At 40.1% G+C, this 15,202-nt stretch overlaps 1 protein-coding gene across 6 annotated transcripts in view; it reads left to right on the plus strand.

The window, feature by feature from the left end:
• Positions 1-15,202, plus strand: part of FAM13A (family with sequence similarity 13 member A) — a 135,406-nt gene that overhangs the window by 14,954 nt on the left and 105,250 nt on the right. For 5 of the 6 annotated variants that reach the window (XM_074589593.1, XM_074589589.1, XM_074589591.1 and 2 more), the window contains exons 4-5: positions 1,277-1,457; positions 11,685-11,844. In XM_074589593.1, coding sequence (XP_074445694.1) covers positions 1,277-1,457; positions 11,685-11,844 — 341 coding nt within the window. Of the gene's footprint in view, positions 1-848; positions 951-1,276; positions 1,458-11,684; positions 11,845-15,202 lie in introns of those variants that run through there. The other variant, XM_074589594.1, reaches the window with a different exon arrangement.

The raw sequence follows: 15,202 nt of genomic DNA on the forward strand, positions 1-15,202 counted from the left end.
AAATAAATAAAGTACTATAATTGCATGGCTATCCTCATGTTAATGGACACCGCTTATAGTTAGATCGGTGAGCAAAAACTTCAGGGCCTGAGGTCTTCTGTCTGGAAATGCTGTTGCACAAAACCCCAAGAACTCTGTATACGGGAGAATTTCAGTGAAATTTCATTTTGATGGAGAGTAGAAATTAATGTTTCCAAGTGTTAAGGCATCCTGTTTTGGCATAAAGGGAAGGAAATACTGAATTGTTTTCAAAATTTTGCTTCTATTAATATGTAAACTCAAGATTTTGGTGGGTTCAAATTACTTTTTGGAAAATGTTTTGGGGGTGGAGGAGAGGAGCAAAGAATTTTGCAGGTTTTGAGTTGAATTCCAGAAGCAGAACACAATTAAGTAGAAGCTCTGTGTGAGGCCACGTTTGTGCTCGCTGCCTGGGTCTGTATAAACACAGCATCTGTGAAGTTCATGCAATTTTTGCTTTAAAAAAAAAACAACAAAAGAACAAAAAACAACATGAAAGAAAAATGATCTTAGTTGTACTTTGATATCACTCAGTTCGGTATGGGAAACTTTTATACATACTTAAATCCTAGAAGACTGTACAGTATAACAAAGCTATTTTCTAACATCAGGCCAAGTTTTGGCTCATTACGGAGTGTAACACTGCCCTGAACAGCCATTTTTCCATAAGCAGGACTCCTTGCCTAGGACTTAGAACAGAGTTGTCACTCCAACAAATGATACAAAATAGAGCTTTTCATGAAATGTACCCACAGAAAGTACTATAGTACTGTTATTCTACTAACACCTGCATTTCAGGAGATTCCTTGTTTTACTGTTCTTGCTTTCCTCTTTTTGAAGGTTTTCATGGGAGAGAAAACTAAAAGAAAGTATGAGGTGGTGTTTGGGAAGCAGAGATGATGTCCAGAAGAAGCATGGAAACAGGAGATCTGGTAGAGCTGGAGTTAAAGCAGATATGGCTATGTACCGTGTGGGAATAAACATGCTCCAATGCTGTTAGCTGTGGCCACTGCTGATTCTGCTTAGGAAATCAGTTAAAACATAAAGGTGTGCATGAAACAGTGCCAGTGGTGGCCAAGCTGAGCCTCAGGACAAAGGTGCAGGTTCTCTGAGGAAAACTGAGGGCTTTGGAGGATTCTGTGTCTGAAGAGAAATAAGACTAAATTGTAGATCCCACTGCTTGCTCACTCACGTAAGTAAATTGGCAGCAATGTAGAAAACCATGTACATATGTTTTTTCTTCTCTTGTTTTTCCTAGACACTAGAAATGACACACAGAAGGAAAGTAACTTGAAAGAACTCCTTAAAGAACTGCCTGATGCTCATTACTGCCTGTTGAAGTATCTGTGCCAGTTCCTGATAAAGGTTGCTGAACATCATGTAGAGAACAGGATGAACCTTTGCAATCTTGCCACTGTATTTGGACCAAACTGCTTTCAGTAAGTTGGGGTTTTCACTTTTCCCTATATGTTGATGGTGAGTATAACAGAGCAGATGGACAGAAATGTAGCTAAGAACCCGAATTTGTTTGAGTGATCAAACGGAGGCAATGACTAGGGCTTTGTGATAAATTTTAGTGCTAAAGCTATTGTTTGAGCTGAATGGGAATTGAGTTGCTCTCCCATCTCCTCTCACTATTTTGCTAAACATTTGGCCAGTTTTCTATTGCTGTGTTGACAGCAGAGCAGGAGTATAACAATGAATGGCTTTCAGACCGTATAAGTGCAAGGAAACTTGTGCTCATACAGCTTTCTTCCTTTGCCATTAGAGAATATGGATGCTTCTCTGCAAAAGGCTTTGAGAAGGGATACCTGGTGGAAAAGGACTCCTATGCAGCACCCAGATGCTGTATAATTTCTAGAGGTGGATACTGCTTACTCTCTGCAGATTTGGCCTTGTGATCTGGTGTCTGTCCTCAAGATGCCTATGATTCTGGGCTCTTTGTCCTTGCAGTATATATAGAAACTGGTCTGGAGGTTATCGTGTTCCACTGGCTTCTTGAGACTTCTTACTAGACTCACTAGTTTTACAAGTTTCTTTCATTGGGCCCAGTTCCTTGGCACTTGTGGTGAAGACAACTTGTTGTACATTCTAGTGGAGCTTGCAGCAGTAGCGAGAAGAGTTATTTCCAAGTGGGAGAACGCACGTAAGAATCTTTCTGTCAAGTCACTGCTGTGATGCAGTGCACTGTTAGCATCTTCACCATGGTCTTGTCTGTAATACACCCCTTGGCTGGCATCCAAGATCTGAGACATGGGAGACATGTAGGGAGTTTCATTCAGTCATCAGTCTTGAAAGAGGTGCGATATCAGTGAAAAGAGATGACTGAGTTCCTTGTAGCAAATGTCAGATTTATATTGATCCTTTTAAAATTTCACTCTGGAATAATACTGAGTTGCCTAATGAGACTTAGATTAGATTAATTGCATAATGAGACTATCTCCCTAGGCTTCTTCTGTAGCCAATAGAAAGAATAGACTTTTTTAAACAGAGAAAAGATAAATTAGGTTCCTTCTAACGTATAGAGCCAGTTCGACATACCTAGCCTAGATGCTGCATGCTCTCTTTTTAAAGGAGCATATTTTTTTGCATTGATTAGGGAGAGAACATGTGGAGATGAGACATTTAAACCAAAGCTTGTCCTTATGACTGCACTGCTGCCTCGTCTTAAGATGCTGTTCATGGATGATGAAGGTGAATGTGTCGGGATTAAAGCATTTGCTGTGTTAGTACAAAATATTTTCAAAACAATTGTCTTCCTCTCCAAAAGAAAGAAAACTCAAAAGACAGTAGTATGTGCAGGAACACATGAATATGAGAGTTAGTGGAAGCACAATACTGCAAATTTCTGACAAGAAAAAGCAAAACAATTTTTGAAGATTACATTTGTATGGGCAGTTTGAGAATTTCTGTCTAAATGTATTAGCAGAGTTAAGAACAAACAAAATAAATTAGAAGAATCTGAGTCCAATGGCTAAATCTCTATGACTCAAGCTCCCAAGTGGCTATTAGAATAATTTTTAGTTTACTCATCATTTCATTTAGGAAAGTTTAAAATCTATCTCTGTGTACTTTTTGGTGTAGAACGCAGAGAGTTGCAGTTTGGAATTGCAATTCGCATTCCTAAAATTAAACCAAAGCATACTTCTTAAAAGCTGCATAGTTGTTGCCTCAACTGATCTCTGTTCCTAAGATGGCATAGAAAAGATGTAGTACTTTTTGTAAGGTATAGGGCCTGCCTGTAAGATGGGCGGAATTGTATCATTCCATTGCAGAAGACTGAGAAAGGCAGAGGTCACTGGAGATGAAAACACAAGGCCTCCTGTGGCTGTGTACAAATTTATTTCAATTTATTATTGAAATAAATGCTCATGTAGCAAAAAAGGCAGTGAAAGCAAAGCTTGACACTTAACAAATGGCTAACACATTTTTTAGAAGACTCGAATATGTCAGAATTATGGATGTAGATTTTTATTTAAACTAAGTTTGACCATCTGGTACTTCAGCTGTGTGTTTCGTCAGCTCTTGATCTTTTCAAGGTAGTTTCAGGATTGTCCAGACACAAAGGTTGTGAGCAACAGTTCAAATACCCTCTTCTCCTGTGTTAAGGGATACAGTCTTAAATTGCTGGAACCGTGACCATCTGTATCAACAAAGATTTGATAGGAGGAAGAACTTGCAGCACTGAACTTCAGGCATTGGGCTTAGCCAGCTGGTTGGCCAAGCAACCAGAGGGAGATCCCCAGAACGCAATTCAGAGCTCTGGAGTAAGGCTGCCTGCTTGACAAGAGCTGTCTTACTACAGGCAGCCCCTAGAGAGACTAGCTGCAGAAATTAAGTATCAGCAGGTAGTTAAAGTGAACACTCCTTTTGCTTTGAGCTGTTTGTTCAGAGCAGTGCATGGGGTGTTTCTCTTGGACAAGGAAAGAAGGCTTCACATCCAACCGTCAGCAGTTACACTGCTGAAGCAGGAAGATCTGAGATTTTTCTGTCAGAAATGCACACTCATGTCTAAAATCAGCATTGGAGTCTATGTAGTTAACGCACAGTGTCATAGAAGATAAAGTCCATCCGATTATACCTTCCACAACGTATTTTTAGTCGTTTTAGCTATTTAAACATATTATCTCCTACTCTATTACTGAAGCTGTTTAACAATTGAATAAATCTCACTGTTGGGCCACTTTCCAGACATTTTGACTTAATTTTAATTCTCTTCATCTTATTCTGTTTTTCTACATCATGTTCTCAGTAATTTATCTCATCTCCTAAACTTTCAACCCTTATTACTTTTATCTTATCCACTGCTTCCCCTGCTTCCTTATTTTATGTTTGACAAACTGCAGTGGTGCTTTTCCAGTGAAAGGTTATCTTGTGCTTTCTTTATTTCTAATTAATATAAGAGGGGAGGAAATGACTATTTGCATTCTTTGTAATGAAGTGTGATGTAAGATGTATGAAAATGTAAAGGGTAAGGTCAAACAGCTCAAAAAAGGAAAATATGATGGTTTGAGATTTAGCGCACTGTTTTCTTCCAAGTTGCATTGTTCTGATTTATTGTGATGGAAACCAAAGGTCAAGTATACAGAGAAATACAACCCTTGAGGAACAATAAGCATGAAGATATAGGAACATAAACAGTTGTCTTTTCTGTCACTGGGCTAATTTGCGTGGAGTATTAGCATTTGCAGCATGGTTACTCGTGGAAGAAATTATTGTCCATTGACCTGAATTTCAGCTCCTGTAGAGCCGTAGCCTTAGTTGTGGCCTGCTGTGCGTCTCTGCTTGGCTCTCACAGGTTGTGCTGAAGGAGAGGACCAGCTGGGTTTTCTTTCCCTTCCCATGCTCTCTTGGAGCTGAGCGTCAGAGGGACTGTTGTACTCATCCTGTCCTTTGGTTGGGAGGATAGGAGGTGTGAGGTCTACCAGTTACAGAGTAAGCAGAGGATCCATTTGCATCGTTTTTTGTAGTGCTCTCTCAAAGGATGATCTGTGTGTGGCCTCCATCATTCAAGCCCTCACTAATCTGACTATGTCATTCCAACAGAGATTAAGCATGTTGTAAGGGATTGCTCCATCCCCAAAAAAGTGGCTGGCAAACGCATGAGTTAGATGATGACTACGTAATAGAAGTTACCTGAAGGGTTGTACAAGAAAGCATTAGGTATGAAGAAAAGGTAGATTGTCTGTAGGGTAGCTGTAGGTATTTCAGAGATTCAAAAAGATCTCCAATGTGTTGCTGAATTTGTAATAATTAAAATCTGATCTAAAGTTCTGCGTGAATGCCTTACCTTGGTTTCTAGCAGCTTTGAAGCCTACACAGATTGGGTATATGAAGCTGAAGTGAAAGCAGAGGGTCTGAACTGGAGCTCCGCAGTGAGTAATGTTGGCCTTTGAAACATTATGTGGATGGACTTGGTTTTCACGCAGTGCAGTCCCAATCCTACATTAGTCTTAAAACCAATTCTAAGTCCAGGATCAGGGTCAAAGCGAGTACTGAAAATTGTTGTTCTAACATTCATTATTGCAAATTGGAGCACGCAACATAATCTTTCTTACAGGGTTTGTATAGATTTTAAATACTGCATTTGCCAGCAGGGTAAAGGAGTTGTTTTTCATAAGAATTCAGTATGCTATACCCTATGATGCAATTTTAAAGCATCAAACATAATATAGGAAGGCCATAAATGTTCTTATCCATAATCATATTAAATACCCAGCAGTGCTTGCCTCCTCTTTGGGAAGTGCATAGGGGACTATATTGCTGAGCCTTTCAGTGATAGGTTTTTGTTTTCTTCTCCTCTTTCTTTTCTGTTGTGTACCCAGCTTTGTCATATGGAGTCCACTGAATGCCTGATACGTAAAATAAACTCATGATTGCTAAAGATGCATTGCTCTCTTCGTATGTGGAGGGCTGTTCTGGCCAAATTCCATCTCAAGTCCTCTGTTCTCTTAATGAACACTCATTCCTTGAAGTTTCAGTTGAGAAAGTTTCTCTTTTATGATCTGTCCAATGCCAGGTGTCACGATATTTCCTATTATATCTCTTGAATGAAATAGTGATTATTTCAATAGGAAATGTTCTGTGGTTTGGTTTTGGCTTTTTTTGGTTGGGTATTATTATTATTATTATTATTCTAAACCTTTTGATATATACCTTTGTTGAAAAACTCCATGAAAATAAGTTACGGCCCTGGATTGAAAATGTTCTTCTGATCTTGATTGAGGATTGGCAATAAAGCATACACACAGAATTTACATGGAAGAGCAGTTTCACTTGAAAAACTACTATCATAGAATATCCTGAATTAGAAGGGGCCCATGAAGATCATAGAGTCTAACTCCTGTCTCCACACAATGCAACATAAAATTTAAACCATGTATCTGAGATTGTTGTCTGAATGCTTCTTGAACACTAACAGGCTTGGGGCCATGACCATTTCCCTGGGGAGCTTGTTCCAGTGCTTGGCCACTCTCTTAGTGAAGAACTTTTTCCTAATATGTGCAAAAGAAAATGGTGTTTGAATTCAACAGTACAGCTCAGATACAATCGCAAGGAGCATTTTTGAAGAGGCTCCGTCTAGAAATATTTGGAGATGGGAATGATGTGCTTTCTGCATGGGTGTTAGGCTATGAACTGACCTTTGTCTACCTTTGTGTAGGTTGCACTTTCAAAGCTGCCTACTACCACTGTAGTTTCCTGATGAAAAATTGAGGTTTTGCTGGAGCAAAAGATTTGGCGTATAAATTAATCCAGTCAGTAAAGTCTTTGCTGCGGCATCACTCTAATGGCTTTGCATTACTTGCATTGCCTGCCTTTTGCATTATGCCTCTGCTACAAGTGATGTAGACAGAAATGGAATTACTGAGTCGATTTAGACTCCTAAATCTGATGTTATAGAAAACAATCTAGAAGAGATTTTAAAAGGTAGACAGATGCCTCATGGGATTCTCCAATGTCTCAGAAGCTAAGATTCTTCTATAAAATAGCAGTGGTGACATATGTCCTTGCATTTGATCCAAACTGGTGAGATGTAAGTTTGTAAACGATGCAGAGCATGTAAATGACTCACACACACTGAGATAAACACCTGCCTCAACTTAGTGTTGCTGTGTCTTTAGCTACCTGTTAGCCTCTGATCTTGCAGCAGAGTCTGCAGATTTGAATACGTGCCTGTTTTCAGCTGCAGCAGTTTGTGGTCCAGTGTGCTAAGACAAATCACTTTGACCAGCTGAAGAACAGGTCCGAGTTGTGGCCACAAGGCCACATCTGTTATAGACACCATCCCTAGAGGTGTTTAAGAAATGTCTAGATGTGGCACTTCAGGGCATGCTCTAGTGTCAGAGATGGTGTTTGGTTGGACTCGATGATCTCAAAGGTCCTTTCCGACCATAAAGATTCTATGATTCTATGACACAGTAATGTCTGTCTAGAGGGACAGAGCAGCCTGCCTGAAGTTGTAACCTCTTAAGATATACTGCAGCGCTGCTCTCAAAACCTCCAGTTTTGATTGTTGAGGGGCTCATGGGCATCTGAGGCACTAATGAAAATGTTTTGCAAGGGATGGAGAAACAAAAAACCCGTGTACTGTTCCCTGTCCTCTGAGTCCCTTCATTTCTTGTGGGATTCCCTAGGAGAATGGTAAGGGGGCTTTGTGGTTCTCCTCTACAAAAGGTCCTGTACAAACAGCAAAAGTAGCAGTCTGAGAAGACAGAGCATACAGCCCTCGGTGGTTTGTAAATTAGGATTACAGTACTGTCATTCCGTGCGAGCTACTACTGCAGAGCCACTTAAGGAAATGGTAATGTGCATTCTTCATCTCAGACAGGGTGAGGTCTAACACCGTTGGGAATTCGTAATGAGATGCACAGTTTCACATGGAAATCACCGGTTCTCAGTTGTGAGAGGGAGCTGTCAGCAGCTTCTGCCTGGGGAAATCAGTTCAGTGATCTCAGTCCAGTTTATTAAAGGCGGATGACTACACCCCAAGTCCTCCTGGCCCTCGTTTCCACTTGAAGTGAGTTTCTCAGGTGTGGTGGATGGTGACAGAGCCTGTCCCATGCCAGTTGCATTTGTGTTTGGGTGTGTTACTGCACAACTCTCAATAGAGTCTGGCGATTTGCTCTCTCATGAGCCCACTCTGCATTTAGCCTGTTACAGCTTGTTCACAGGGACCCTGAGGTAAATTCATTTAAATAATGCATGAAATGTAAGTAATTCTTTCACAGTGTGTTTATCTGACCTCAGGTCACTTCAGTTCTGAGTAAGAGTTGTGACACAGGGCTTTGATGTGGTTTAACTCGTTTGAGACTAGCTTTCTTGAGCATCCCCATGGAAGCAGATACACGCTTGGCTTAAAGTGGTCTGGAAGAACCCAAAGAACAAATGGGTGCTGGACTGCGTGGAGCTGTGGCGGGTGGGCCGGGCATGCTGGTAGCACATTGTGCAGAAGTGTGAAATACTACTAGGTGTCATGTTTTGAAATAAAGGGCTAATGACTTGATCCTATTCCCAAGTAATCTTTTAACTTTTAACTACTGCTTTTTCTGCTTTAAAGTGGCTTCACCAATAATTTCAGCCTTTAATATCCTGTAAAACTTGTGGTACTAATGCACCTTTGCCCTCGGCCCTGCTTGTCTGAGTCAGATGCTATTAATGCACATGCCTCCTTTAGAGAAAGCACATTTTTTCCAAATACTTGATGTGGAGCCATTGTGCTTTGCACACAGATCACTCTGAGCATGTCTCTGGGAAGGGCAGGGTGTCCGACGAATCTAAGGGGGGACATCATAGAATTTGCTTTTGTCACTGCCTGTGCTATGTATCTGCTTGTGACTTCGCAAGCTACTACAATAACTCAGTGGGAGTTTTCCAGCTCAAATCTCTAAGATTGACCTGAACCCATCAACATTTTTTCTTCTAGAAATGACCACAGAAAGTACAGGTTTATGCCTCCCTTCTAGAAAATGTGTTTCTGGTAGTGAAACTGATTTTCCACTGCTGTTTCTGGTGCTGATACTGAAGTAGTTTGTACATAACGTGTCTATAAGGGGATCCAGTCCTGCTGTTGAGGATTTTGTAACCAGAGTAAGATGTGCATCTGACTCTCTAAGCGACGCAGTCATAGTGCCTAATTAACACGCAACTTAGACATTAAGGAACCATGACTACTAACACAGTTTTGCTGAAATGTTTTAATAAGGTCTTCACAAAAGAAAATGAAAAATTTCCAAGGAGTAGGGTGTGCATCATCAAAGTGGTAGTGTGAGGAATCCTCTCTCATAAGACTGGGTTTTTCTAGTGAGTTGAAGAGAAATTTGTGGATATTACAACTTTTAAGACTAAGAAAAGCTAAAGTAAGATATTCTTTTTTTTGCATACATTTTCAGCAAAGTCTAGTAGGCTGGTAGATCGTGCAGTGTGGCAACAGATGGGTTTTAACTTGTATAAATATGTAGGGTGGTGCATGCTCATAATCTAAACTTCATATATAGCCTGAGCTGAAGATTTATTGCAGGGAAAAGGTCACCATGGATAGCTCAGAGAGTATAATAGTCTTTGCCATGATGGAGGTCTAAAAAGAGCAATTAAAGGAAAAAATAAATGAGAAACTTTGTAAAATATGCCTGTTTAAGTGGCAGAGAGATGGTAATGGATAAAGTATGTTACACTAATATTAAAATGAAACAATTAATGCTGCTCTGGTTGATTACATTCCAAGAGGGGTGATAAAAGAAGACTAAAGCTGTAAGCTTTAGCCCTGTGTTCTGCATATGCATCTCACCATACACGTACAGAATTGTTCAGAATAAGATGTTGGACTTTTCTCAGATTTGATTTCATAAAGTTTAACTGACAAAGTAATATAGAGAAGGGAGGGCAAGAAATGTATGACATTGTGCTGAAATTAAATACTGTTTGTGTGCTTTGTGGAAACTTTATAGGCTGGACTGTTTTTCAACCAGGAAGAGTTTTTTGGTGTTAGCTGTGCCAGTAGGGAGGTGTTGGCTGTAATTCCCAGCAGATGTGGTTTAGGTCAAGGTTCTGCTCTGCAACTCATTGAAGCTGTCTGGAGTCTTTATTTTGACTTGAACTTGCTCTATTACATTTCCAGTCCATTTCCTGGGAATGAAGTTCATGGGGTGTCAGCCTTATTTCAGTGGTACCCTGTTTTGGAGAAACACATCAGGAAGGTAACAGTCAGGATTTGCCTGAATTATCAAGAAAGTTTTGTGCCGTGACAACTCTATAGCACATCATTTAGCATTCAAAGTAAATTTTAATTTGCTGATTATAGTAAGCAATGCTTTACTTTGAAATTACATCCCTGTAAAATAGCTCAGGTGGCATTTGCTTAACTTTTGGGGATTTGAGTTGTTTTTTCCTCTCGTACAACCACGAGTTGTCCTCAGTCAAAAAACGTTTGAAACTTTTTTTTGTTTCTGTTTTTTTTTTTGCCGTGCTTCTTCCCCTTAAATCTTTTCCCATGTTTTCTGTACCTCCTGATCTGCAGTCTCTGCCACTTTATAAGATCCTTAGAAAACTAATATCCATGCAGCCACTTTGTGGATTATTGAGAGGAGAATGTATCTACTGGAAATACTGTACAATGGGAAACACTGGATGACTGGAGAAGTGTTTTAAATGCTGAAGAAGTCTTCAGAGATCTTACTTTTGCATTAAAACAGAATTCTAAGTCAGTTTTAGTCACCAAAGTCCTTTAAACGTGCAGAAAGCCTACATTCCAGCAGATGATCATTAGATGCTTCAATTAATTGTGCACTCTGTTGTGAGTAATATGTCTTTTTACCACATGACAGGGTTGTGTGAAACACATAAGGAAGGCAAAAGAGCATAGACTGGAATATGACACTTCTTCCACGTTAGTATCTTGCACTTCCTTTTGTGTGTGCCTTTAAGGTCTGTGGCAGGCAATTCCTGGCTGCACAGGGGCCTGTTTCAAGAGAGCAAGAAGTTGATTCTTCTGCAGCCAAGTAGTTGGTTATTCTTACAGAAAGTGGAGGTTAGAAACCTGTTTTTATATGAATCTCTTAGGCTCTTCTGCAGAAGGCAGCCATGTTTTAAAAAGCCTGTGAGTTACGAGCCTACCTTCAATAGAAACAGCAACTCGAAAGTTAGATTAAGGAATCTGTTGTACAGCATGGGGTTGTCTGAGGCTGCAAAGATCTTGCTTAACTTTTACTTTTAGTGTTCTGCTCAGGATGTGGGGGTTTTTTAATTTTTTTGACTCATCCTTCTTGTATACCTTTGGGGTTATCACAAACCACGTTTTTGGAGGAATCTGACTCTTCTCATTAACAGTTCAGAGCATTTAAATGCCTCAGTGCTGTCTGTGTTGCAGTCATGAACCCAACGTTTAGCAAAGTTGGTGGTATCTCATTTGGTGTTTGTCTCAATTAGATTTCTACCTCTATTCTGTGGAGTAGGTAGTTTGACCAACAGATACGGTATTTAATATCAGTAAGAAAAACTGCAAACAGTGATAGCTGTTAACACCATAGACGCAGTCCTCCGTTGCAAAACAAAGTTTCCTCTGCCTATTTGCCATCCTGTATCCGCAACTGAAATGTTACAGAGGCTCTGTGCGGGAAATTTTGTATGTTGAGTACCTATAACGCTCTGCTCTGTGTTACATCCAATTTTAGCGTGCCCTCTGGATTTGAAGGTATAAAAGAACAGGAGATCTGCAACAAGATAATGACAAAAATGCTGGAAAATTACAATACCTTGTTTGAATTGGAAGGTTTGAAGAAGGATGAAGAAAAGCCTGTGTGTGAAGAGCTAGCAAGAATTATTTTGGTAAAAGTGAGTATCTCTAATATTTCATTTTCTTATAGCAAATCAATAATGCAGGCTTATTGCAGGCTTCAATTCAGAAATCATTTAGGTAAGTGGGAGGCAAGCATTGTTGTAATAATGTTCTGTGCTGTTGATGGTATACAGTTTGCAAATCGATTCTGCCAACAGGCTAATTTTCATTACTAGTCTGGAATTTGATTCTGTTAAACATCTTTATTCTTTGTTAGCTACTCACTGTTATTTATATAGGAAATATGTCTGTTTAAAAATTAAATGTTTTTAAATGAGGCGGCAAAATAGTTCTAGGAAATATTCAAGCATTCTGCCATGGTGATCATTTATTGGGGTACATCAGTGATGATAAGCTTTCATACTTTAGGATAGTATGAGGCCTCTAGTCTTGGCCACTACGACGTCTGCTTGTCTTGAACACGTACCTGAATTTAAAAATCACATGTTCTGACTCAGAACAGCCATTTCTGAGTGCACTTGAAGAGAAGCATTAAATAGTAGCTACTATTTGAAGAAAGTACACTGGACCCGTTAAATAAAAGTGATATAATTAAAGTATAATGTCTTTGGTGGGAGGAGGGCATGTGTGTAACATCAGAGGATTCTAAAATTCAGAAAAAGTCGACAAAAATAAGTAGGGCAGCCAGAAGTGCCTTGTTCTGGCTTGTGCTGTCTCTACTACAGGAAGCAACCTGAAGTTTGCGCAGGAAACAGTCATGAGGGTGGTTTGCAATTGCCTTATTTCTTTTTGTGTGTTAGCTGTGCAGATAATTACTCCTGTCCAAGATATGAGCTCTTGAGTGTGGGACGGTTGAACTACATGCCTTCCTTTGGTAGGGTTTTGCAAGCACCCACTGATAAAATCACCGTATCCTTCACTGGCTGGAATGGAAGTCGTCAGAAAATAAGTTATAAAAATATAGTGTCTTTCACCTTGGCAGAACAAGAAGTTTAGTGTGAGCCCAGGTTCTGCCAGTGAAGTGAAATCAGCTGAAAACACCTCTGCCTTTGCAGTATATTGCTGGAGGGTCTGTTGAACCTGAACTGCAGGGCAATCTGTACAAGTCAGACCCTTTAGAAGGGTTGGTTCTTTTCTTATGTGGTGAATCAGAGGAAGTCTTTAGTTTTTTAATCTTTTAGCCGCTACTAGCGTTCACCTAAAATGTTTCTATGGAAGGAGATAGAAAGACTGATGACTTGCAGTGTCCTTCCTGATACGTGTTATTGAAGTCACAGTAGCTTCTGCAGTGTCCTCCCTGATGTATGTTACTGAAGTCACAGTAGCTTCTGGGTAATGGAATTAATCTGCCTGGCAGATGAGAGTGATGTTTAGCAGCTGACGGTCACTTCAGTAACAAAAACAGGTTAAGAAGAACTAAATTGTAAAAAGCTGCAGTACTTTAGAGCCCAGAAGAAAGGCTTCAGATCTGCCTCCGTCTCCTTCAAGCTTCAGCCGGTTGCAAAAGCCAAGGTAGTCTTTCACTTCTAAGGACTTACTAGTAATTGGGAATGCATAAAGGTGGAGATCTGGGAAATTTCCCACAGCAGTTCAGAGATCTGAGCTATCAAAGAGCATGGTGACAACCAGAATTACTCCAACAAAATAGCCTGAAAGATAGTTACTCAAGTGAGATGAACAATGTTGCCTATTGCTTAGCCTCAGGAGACAGCTGACTGCCTGAGAGGAATGAGCCACTCCTAAACACAAGGGCTTACATTGTATTTGTGTCTTTGGATCTTGTTGACAGCTTCCAAATTCAGTTGGCAGTCTGCTGCAAAAATTTGACCTTGTTCCTTGTCCATCTAATTTGGGCAGGAAGTTTTCTAGCTTAACAAAGACAAACACTCAAACACAAGAAATACAAGCATCTAACGTCATGTAGCAAAGCCACATAAGTGCTTGTTGGGATTGACAGGTGGCACTTTGAAAGGATGCTTTATACCATTCCCAAAGGTTACTTTTCTTGTATCCTAGCAGATATCCCCTATCCTAGCCAATTTGTATAACAAATTAGAGATGGTGCACTTGAAGAGAAAGCCAAGTAGTAATAAATGAGATTCAGTAGAGAAGTGTGATTGCCAGTTTGTTAATGTGTGAACTATTACGTACAGTAGGAGCTGGCTGATCTGTGTCATAAAAGAACAAATGCCTCAGAGAATTATTTTACATGACCTGGGTCACATTGTTCAGAAAATAGCAAGCCATTTGTAAGCAAAGTTACTGCTTCTCCAAAAGCCATTGATGAATTCATATCTACAGGTAGCTAGAGAGAGATTCGCCAAGTAATCCTGTTAGGAGTGAAAAACGTAGGATGCTCAGGACAACACTCTCATAAACTGAGGCCCTGTTGATTTTAAGGATGTTGCATTCAAGCATGAGCCATGGTGGAATGGGGGAGCAGATGGCAAGGAAAGGGAAGAAAATGAGGGCCTGCCCTTTACCAAACTCAGCTGCATTTATCTAAATGGGTTATTTTAGCTTTTACATTGTGAGCAGCAGGAGGGTGAGGAGGGGAGATTTAGGTGACCTTGCTCACTTCCTTCTGGGGTATTTCTGTCATCCTCTCCTCCAAATCACTTGCTGTATTGCCAGTGTTTCACCCTGAGTCATTACACTGATACCTTTCCCATGATTGCTTTCACCCTCTCTCCTTCCTCTCTTTTCCATATTTACATTTTTCTCCCAAATTCCTACATCCCTGTCCTGCTATTCTTACCGTATTCAAATCTGCTAGCCCTTCATTCCCATTCCAGAGAGAAGGCTGGCAGTCTGTAGTGAAATGAAAAAGCTCCAGCACTCTTGATACTACGTGGCCTTCCATCACCTCTAGTCGTTGTGCAGACATTCTGTAGCCCATCCACAGTCTGTATTTCTTTGCCATCCTTTCTTTTATGTTCTTGAATGTGGAGATAGCTTTTCCTCTAGGTTAGTACAGTGCTTGTGGTAATGTGAGATGCCTTATGTGATCTCCTGGGTGTACAGTGTGAGGCTAGGGCTTATTGAGACACTTTTTAGACAAGCATTAATGCCTCCTTTCGTTTGAAATGCTGCTGTTTGTCTTACCCAAAGGTAAGGTTCCCAAAATGAGGGTAGAGGTACTTATAGGAAGAAATTAGGTTTTAGATTGTTTTAAGAGATTAACCTTATGATGGTCAAAGCCATCGGTGCTTATCCAGGTGTTTCTTGATTAAGAGAAAGAGCACCTATATGCATGAAACTTCTAATATGGGGAGAAGAATGCCACAAATTTGCCCGACTAACTTGAATCAAAACTAGAAACCTAGTAACAGTGGTTTAAAAAAGGAAAGAAACGTATCAAATAGCACAACATTGAACAACGCACTACTCTAA

This window comes from Larus michahellis, chromosome 5 (genome assembly GCF_964199755.1).
Source record: "Larus michahellis chromosome 5, bLarMic1.1, whole genome shotgun sequence".
Lineage (NCBI taxonomy): Eukaryota > Metazoa > Chordata > Aves > Charadriiformes > Laridae > Larus > Larus michahellis.